This window comes from Haemaphysalis longicornis, unplaced genomic scaffold, assembly GCF_048455015.1.
Source record: "Haemaphysalis longicornis isolate Haplotype H1 unplaced genomic scaffold, Haemaphysalis longicornis Haplotype H1 scaffold_7, whole genome shotgun sequence".
Lineage (NCBI taxonomy): Eukaryota > Metazoa > Arthropoda > Arachnida > Ixodida > Ixodidae > Haemaphysalis > Haemaphysalis longicornis.
The window spans coordinates 36,412,133-36,420,246 of NW_027526422.1; the positions used below are offsets into that span (position 1 = coordinate 36,412,133).

At 47.4% G+C, this 8,114-nt stretch overlaps 1 protein-coding gene across 1 annotated transcript; it reads left to right on the forward strand.

Moving 5' to 3' along the window:
* Positions 1 to 187: 187 nt before the first annotated feature.
* LOC144145232 (uncharacterized) lies at positions 188 to 7,855 on the forward strand. Its single transcript, XM_077676771.1, has 5 exons — positions 188 to 389; positions 1,301 to 1,362; positions 1,460 to 1,573; positions 3,400 to 3,426; positions 7,772 to 7,855. Exons 1-5 carry the CDS (start codon positions 215 to 217, stop codon positions 7,853 to 7,855), a joined length of 462 nt encoding a protein of 153 aa, XP_077532897.1. The 5' UTR covers positions 188 to 214.
* The last annotated feature ends 259 nt before the right edge of the window (positions 7,856 to 8,114 follow it).

Here is an 8,114-nt window from a genome sequence, read left to right on the forward strand (position 1 = left end):
CTCTGTCTCTCTCTCTCAACCTCCGCTCCCCGCGACACGAACTTTAGTTGATTTAGCAACGCGGTGCCCACAGAGGTTCAGCTTGCGCCTATGCCAACACACTGCCCCAGCACTGAGGCACGAGTCCGTGCACCGTCCATCCACCGCAAACACGGGCGCCTTTCCGAGCGTTCCTTCTCTTTAATTGCTCCCATTAACGTTTGTCTGCCCGAATATGCATGAGATACGTTCAGCAGCGAGCCAGTTTTTCCGGAAAAATCGCAGTCGGGTTTCTTCGCTAAGTTGTCTGCGCCTAGTCGTCGGAGGTATGCGCATCCCGCACGGCCTTCTCTGCTGGTCGATCCTGCTGTGGACGCTTGAAGGAGAGGCCGTGGCCTACCAGTGCGGTGGTGAGTTGTGGACGTCAATAGTGATCACGAGGCGTTAGAAATTGCCATGGTGGTATTACAAATGAATGGCGTTAACGAGAACAGTTCTGATCAAACAATAACAATGACGAAAGGAAAGCATGGTTTCTTTTTCTTTGAACTAATTTAATGTAGAACCGATTACGGTTCAAAAGAGCACAAGATATGCTTGCTGAAATCTGCTCCCATTTTCTTGCAACGGGCGTGGTGGTCCGTTTTTTTTTTTTTTTTGCCTGATGAAAAGAAAAAAAAAAAAGAGGAGGGTGATAGTGCGCAGGTTATGCATGCCTTTTATCAGTTATGATTTTCCAGTTGTACCCGTGCACGTAATTTTATTCTGCAGCGATCAGGGAGGAATAGAAGAGGATACATCTAATAGACGGTATCCGCGCCACGTTTATACATCCGATGCCATGGATCTCACGCATACACACTCACCATATTCTTGTAAAGCAGGCTGTAAACGTTGTTTTGAGCGCCACTGTAGCAGTTAAAACTTATAGCGCTTGAAAAAGGAGGGGTGGACGAGGAGAGGGAGAAATATGACACGGATATGCATGCGCTGACGTTAAATGTTAAATAATGTTAACTAATAATGTTTTAACTAATTTTAATAGTTTTAACTAATAATGTTAAAAGCCGCCTTATACCTATGAAACCGCAACGAGAGTTGGCACGTAATAATAAGGGAACAGATGAAAGGTATACCCACTCGCTAGATTACAGCAGATCAAATTCGTTGCTTCTCGGTAAACCGCGCAGCCTGTACCGCCCTATTGGCCGTACTTCTACTAGCCCTCAAAATAGCGCCAACTTTTCTTAAACGTGTGCTCGTGACCCTCGTCGCGTCCGTCGTTCCTTTGCAGTGCCTAACGAATTCCTTACATTTTTAGAGGTAACAGACGACATATTCGACCGAGCATTGGAATGCGTCTTGGGCATCATGCACCCATCCGTGAGTATGATTTGTTCGCGAGCAAATGCATGCCGCGTCTCCCGTGGTCAATTAGTTTGGCAGCCGCGTGCACATGATTTCACTGTGTGGCGCGCAGATGCTGGAGGCCTTTGAAAGGAGCAAGTCCTCGGACGCCTCTGCGGGAACGTTGGATCCGCAGCATGCGAAGCAGGAGTGGCAGCAAAGATGCACTCCTCACGACAACAGCATCGTACGGCCCCTTCTTTTCTGACTTTACCTCCACCTCCTAGTTATATACAGCCGAACCTCGTTATGACGAAATAGTATCAGGACAGCAAATTAGTTCGTTATAACCGATATTCGTAAAAACAGCAGGGGTAAAAATCGGCTATAAAAAATCGACAGTCTGGGTCGCGCAAAAATACTTGATACAGGAATGTACTTTCGGGGGCTTCCAACCCACTGTACACAAGGTAGCCCTTACCTTTCTCCTTGTTGCATTTCGAACTCGATGAACCAGAACACGAGTACGTTAAATTACAACAGAACACAGTTCACTTGACAAAACAGGAATGCGTCCTTATTTATTTGATGAAGGATATGTGATCTTCGTCTGGCGGATACTCACAGGCCTGAACAGGATGAGGTTTTCCACAGTGTCCACGAACAAAAGGGCCTTTATACTACTGCAGTTTAAAACTACAAGGGGTTTTTCCAATTAGCTTCTGAGCCTCCTGGTCAAATATTTCTTCCTTATATCCGATATCGCGAGGCTTTCACGGTTTCAGTTTCGTTATAAATATAAAGCGTGAACAACCAAAGTCTGTATTTAGTTCGCTATAGCCGAAAATTCTTCCCTGGGCACTGCAGGGTGCTGGTTTTTGTGGAATCTTCTTTTTTTTTTTTTTTGGGGGGGGGGTGCCCTGCTGCCAACCACCGCCGCCTTTCGCGGCCGCCAGCAGGCGCCATTCGTCGCGCACAGTTATAGTTTGAAGCGACGGCTAGGGTGCCAAACTTGTGCCCAACCGATACAAAGGGGATAGCCACATCATCATCATCATAATCATCGTGCGCTTAGTGGCGTCACGGTATTTGCATACAGGGAGAGGTCCGTTGCCCGGGGAAATGGTGACGCAGATTTGCGCATGAGCGCGCCCGCGAGAGGGGCAGACGACGTGCGACTTGACATGACTTGACAAGTCACGTGATACAAACGACGTTTATATCTTTGAGTAAAACAACAATAAATACCAAGAAAACTTATGTCATATCAAAGTTGTTTCAAAAAATTAGTGAAATACTTAACTGAAGCTCATTTCGCAAATAAGCGAGATATCCAGTAACTGCTGTGATCATTCATTGCCAAGCATGATGTAGTCTCCTCCATGTGTCGTCTGCTCAGCTCAGCTACCAGACGGACCTATAGCTCGCGAACGCTAATAAATGCGCGTCATTTGCTATACCCATGGATATTCTGACATTATTTCCACGTGGTAAGTGCGAGCAATCACCTTACCCTTTTCGCACTTCTGCTCCGGCTAAACTGTAAAAAAATTTTTCGATGCGTAATCAATCTTTTGGGAGTACCCCACCGAATGCGCGATGCGAAAAACGTATAGCCTTTCCAATTTTTGTCACCGTGGCAGAAATCGCGCGGCTTCGTCGCAAGTGTAAACGGGCCTTTAGCTTGCCCGCACCGCTGAATCTGCGTGGCGTAGTATGTAACGTTCGCGATCCAAGCTTCGCGAACCATGATAGAAATTCCAGCTTCCTGCGCTTATCCAGATCTGATCATTTTTGAATTTCAATATGCACGCACGACAGCTCTCAGGGTATGGCTGAACGCGCCACGTTAATTTCTTCTGTTAGCTAGGATATTCATATTATGGTCAATATTAACGTTTTGCCTATGCACTTTACGAAAGATTGAAACCTCAGTCGGGCCTTTAGCTGCCCTCTAAACGTTTCAAGAAGGGTCATAACGAATATGTCAAAGTAAGTTTGTGTCATTGGAAAAAGCTGACCTTGTGTTCATTTATGATGGGAAACCTCTACAGATATATTCTTGCATTCCAGGCTCAGCTGCTGGTGCCAACTCAAGAGGTAAGCTGAGTTCAAACCTAATACTGATATCCGCGCTGGACTAGGATGCATAAAACCACGGGAGACGAAGAAATTAAAAGTCCCGAGGACACTTGAGCACTCCTTATGGGTTGGGAATGCGGAAACAGTATGTCCAGTTGAACGTCTAGGACGTTTTGCTTATTCCGCCTTGCATTGTAGGAAGGCTTTGTTCACTTGCTGCTTGAGACACTTAATTTGCTTCCTGCTTTCAAATGGCTTACATTTGTCTTCTACGCACTGCACTGCTGCTCATTCCTGCTGCCATGTAAAGGGAGAGTTGAAGACGATGGTGAATTCCGCTGCATGCTGTTCCCTCATTTGGTTTCATTCTTCAACTCCCTTTACTACAATTGAGGTGTACTGGTATGAACGGTCACCTTTCGCTACTGCCAAGGTTAGGCTCGCGCAATGAAACGGTCCGAGACACGCGGGGTAGGTGTCATCTCACAGATTACAGTGCAATACATGCATATACACATGCAGGGCTTGGGACAGGACAACGGCGGTCCGCATCTGCGAGGGCTAACATCCTGCACGGCTACCGGCGATATGCAGCCTTCCTGAATGAATTCGAAAGGTCCTTGCCGTGGAGGGGCTCTGTGTGGTTGTCACAACTCGAGTCGAGCATTTGCTAGACCTCGCATTCGAAGGTGGCACCGCCATCTTGCTTCTACATGTTGACCTTCAGGCTTACTCGGTGTGCCTGCCCACTACACCTTGGGGGACGTCAGCAGCAACTGGGAGCATTCAAAATGCACCAAGCACTTAAATTGAAGCCGGTGCAAAAACCTTCAGCACGGTGGATAATTCGAACCTAATCTATAACTATTCACTGCAACCGTAGGCAATGAGCACACTATAATTCATCACCGTGTTCTGCGCGGGGCAAACCATAGTGAGGAGCCACATGAACGCAACGCTGTTCCGAGCCACACGGCTAGGTGACTCGGGGGACGCATTGGCACTAATTCAGTTTTGAGGTGTACAGGGGCGAGACAGCTGAATCAGATTTGGGAGCAGTTTTTGGAGCAGCGAATTCTCCATTTTGGAGCAGAAGAACCTTGATTTGGAGCAGGAGAACGACATTTATTATATCACCTAAAGAGCCTAAAAAATCAAATTTTTGGCAGCTCACGGGGGAAAAGTGTACTTTTTAATCGGTTTTGAACGTCCATAACACTGAAACAGCCTTTCAATAAAGTTTTTTTCTCCCACTGCACTACCTTTTTACAATCCATTTTTAAATTCTTAGGTTTTATGCATAGATAGCGTGGGGCGCCGTTGAAAATATCGAATTGAAAAACTAAGCAATCGTAAGGCACTTTTATTATCCCGTGAATGCCGAAATTGTTATTTTTGTAATCCCAGACTCGTCTTTACGGTACCTGCGGTTTGTCGTTCAGTGAGAAATTTTTTGAGAGGGGTGGCGGTTCGAGGTGTTAAACCCCCAAGATGTGCAATTAGGCCTAATGTCGTAAACCTCAAAATGAGAAGTTAGGCCTAACGTCTTGCATCTAACAGCCTTATGGCACACAGAGCAACGCCATTCTCGCTACGGATTGTTCAGTTGTCGTCCGAGTTTTCCAAATTGCTTCGGCCATGTCGAAATGGAGCAATCAGATAAATGCCGGCCACAAGAAGTTTTTTCTTTGACTTCAAGTATCATTGATCATAGTCGGAGAAAGTTGGCTCTCTTGCAGGGCTTATTGGCATACAATGGCATCAGGGAGAACACTAAAGCTTCGCTTTAAAAAAATTCAAAATTGTGGCACGAACTGAAAATGAGACTGACTGGCCTAAGAGTAACAAACATGCCCAGGGAGCTTGTCAAATTGATTGATTTGATTGATTGTAGGGTTTAACGCGCCGACGCAACGCAGGCGATGAGGCGCGCCGTAGTGGAGGGCTCCGGATTGATTTTAAACACCTGGGGACCTTTAACGTGCGCCGAAATCTCGTACACACGGGCGTTTTTGCTTTTCGCCTCCACCAGAAAAGCGGCCACCACGGCCGGGAATCGAACCCGCGACCTTGTGCTTGTCAAACTAATCGCTTAGAAGCAGACACCAACAAGACACGAATTGTGGCTAATCAACGAGAAATTTTTGCATGCTTTCACCTTATTTCGGGTCATATCCACCGACCAAGCAGCACCACCTTGGTGAAGACTGACTGGGGGGTAGTTTACTGAGAAGTGTCAAGCCAGTCCAGCTCATTTTATAGTGGATGTGGTGCACCAAAATAGCCAGACCTTGTACCCAGCATTTCCCGGTAGGACAACCTACATGGCATTCCCAATGGACATTTTTCTAGTACCGGTCCCTCCAGAGGCCGCCACGGCGAACTAAAAATGGCAGTAAGGCAAGCCCACAAGAAAGTTTGGCTTTCGGAGAACTCCCGCACAAAATATCCTGGTCCTGCAGTCCCTCCCGCACTGACTCGTCACCCGCACCTTTCACATGAATGTCACGGTAACAGGCGCACGTTCTCGTGACTAATCTGCAGTGTTCGAAGCGCCCCTTGTTTTTATTTTCGTTGCCCCATCACTGGCAGCCATGCGCTGGCAGCGTGGTCAGCCTCAAACGTCTTTGCCCCTTTCTTAGAAAGCCATTATTTTGTGAACGTACGAACCCACTACGAGGTGTCGAGCGAGCGAGAGAGAGAGAGAGAGAGAGAGAAAGAGCGTGCAGCGCAAACTGAGAACCGAGGGGCGCCCTTATATTTTGCGCGAGGCGCCTGCCAAGAATGACTGACCAGCAGCCCGTGGATGCGCAGATCACTACTGGAAAAAGGTCCATTACTAGAAATGCAGTACCAGGGCACCGTGCAGTGCTAGTTTACTTTGGGTCTTCCCAGCGCTCTCAAGGAAGGCACATTAATTCACACATTGAAAACTCATTTGGGGCTTCACCTCGACAAAACCTCTGCTTGATGCTTCGCCCGTCTACACCAGAGCAGCAGGTATTCAAACAAATCCTTTCTGCCTTCACACACCTTCCCCTAAATGTCGTGCCACAAAAAAAAAAAAGGCTCACTGCATCCCACCCCATCTCCGTGCATACCGTATTTTCATGCACATAACCTGCATGAAAAATGCGAAAATTTCAGCGGCAAAGTAGGGGTGCGGATAATGTGCGGGGTTTTTGCTTTAGTGCAGCTTCACGGCAATGCGCGTTGTGCCGTGAAGCTCCCACGCATAACACTAAGCCTTCCATGGCAGCGATTGCGCAAAACAGTTTTTCACACAACAGGGGCGGTATTCTCGCAACTGTCCCTTTTGAGTCTCCTTCATTGCAACGTACTTCCGGTTAAGCAGAGCGTTGGCAATAGGTTTGTTGCGCTTGCGTTACGTCACTTCCGGTTGTTTGCTTTTAGCCAATCAGGGCTCGCCAAAGGGACAAAACTCGAGAATACCGCCCCAGCACTGCCTTAGTTGTCATACCCGGTGATAGATTGATTGTAGGGTTTAACGCACCGGCGCAACGCAGGTGATGAGGCGCGCCGTAGTGGAGGGCTCCCGGTTAATTTTGACCACCTGGGGATCTTTAACGTGCGCCGTAATCTCGTACACACGGGCGTTTTCGCTTCCATCAGAAATGCAGCCGCCGCGGCCGGTGGGATGACATCAATGTTGTAGCCTTTAAGACGTATCATTGGATAAGCCCTTCAAAGCGCAAGTTAAGCGCCTTTCCGCTGACTGGATGGCCGAAGGCCTCTACAACTCGACGCGTCTGAAGGCCTGATATTGCCCTACTCTGCAAGTGGATTGCCTAGGCATGTAGGGAGATTACAGGTGACATGGTGCAAAAGAGGTTCAAGAAATGCTGCACCACAAACATGGATGGAACCTAAGGCCTTGTGTACAGCAGTGGGGACTGCAGCTCAAGTGATAGCTGTGGCACTGAGTGAATGCGACTCTCGCCTTGCAGTCAGTGCATTGTACTTGCTAAATATAGTTTTTCGGTCTACGTGGTACGGGATGTGTTGCTTGAGCAGTAGCTTTGGTGGAGCCTTCAATGTGCAAGCAATACACGAGGATTTGTTTTCCTTTCCGGTGGGGTGAAAGTGGGGCTGCAGCTTTTACGCGCGAAATATGGTAGTCATGTCCAATGCCTTTTTGAAGCATAAGCATGTACCTACCTAAATACATAGCCACACAGCTCCCCTTACTGCACACTCAACCATGTAGCATCCACTCAATTCAGAGTATTTCTGGCTATTTCCTTTGATGCCAGCTCACAGATGTGCACAGAACCAAGGTAACGTACCATCATTATTTTGGACGCACTGCTTTACTTGTACGAACCTCCTCACTGACTTTCAGGAAGACTACAAGGCAACAATGGTGTTCATGGTGGAAGTCTGCCTAAACAGCACAGTGTTCACAACTCAGTTTGAGGCAAGTTGACAAACCCTGGTGCTTAACTACAGTGGTAATAAAACTGGTCAACGCAATAACTTTTTCTTTCAGGAACTGTCTGGAACACAGTGATTTTGAATAAAGCGTCACGCAGACGAAGAAAAGTGGCATCATTGCAAACAAGCCTGACATTCGAAACATTGAATTACTGCATATCAGATGCTTCTACCTTGGCCCTAGATGCAACCCCTAAAAGTCAAGGGTTCAAGCAACCACAGGCTCAGAAACAAAAAGCTTTATTCAGGGC

Bases quoted from the DNA above. Each gene is read 5' to 3' on its own strand.
- LOC144145232 (XM_077676771.1), top strand. From the start codon at position 215: ATGCATGAGATACGTTCAGCAGCGAGCCAGTTTTTCCGGAAAAATCGC. The intron at 390-1,300 runs GTGAGTTGTGGA...TTACATTTTTAG, and splicing joins CGTGGCCTACCAGTGCGGTG to AGGTAACAGACGACATATTC. The intron at 1,363-1,459 runs GTGAGTATGATT...TGTGGCGCGCAG, and splicing joins TGGGCATCATGCACCCATCC to ATGCTGGAGGCCTTTGAAAG.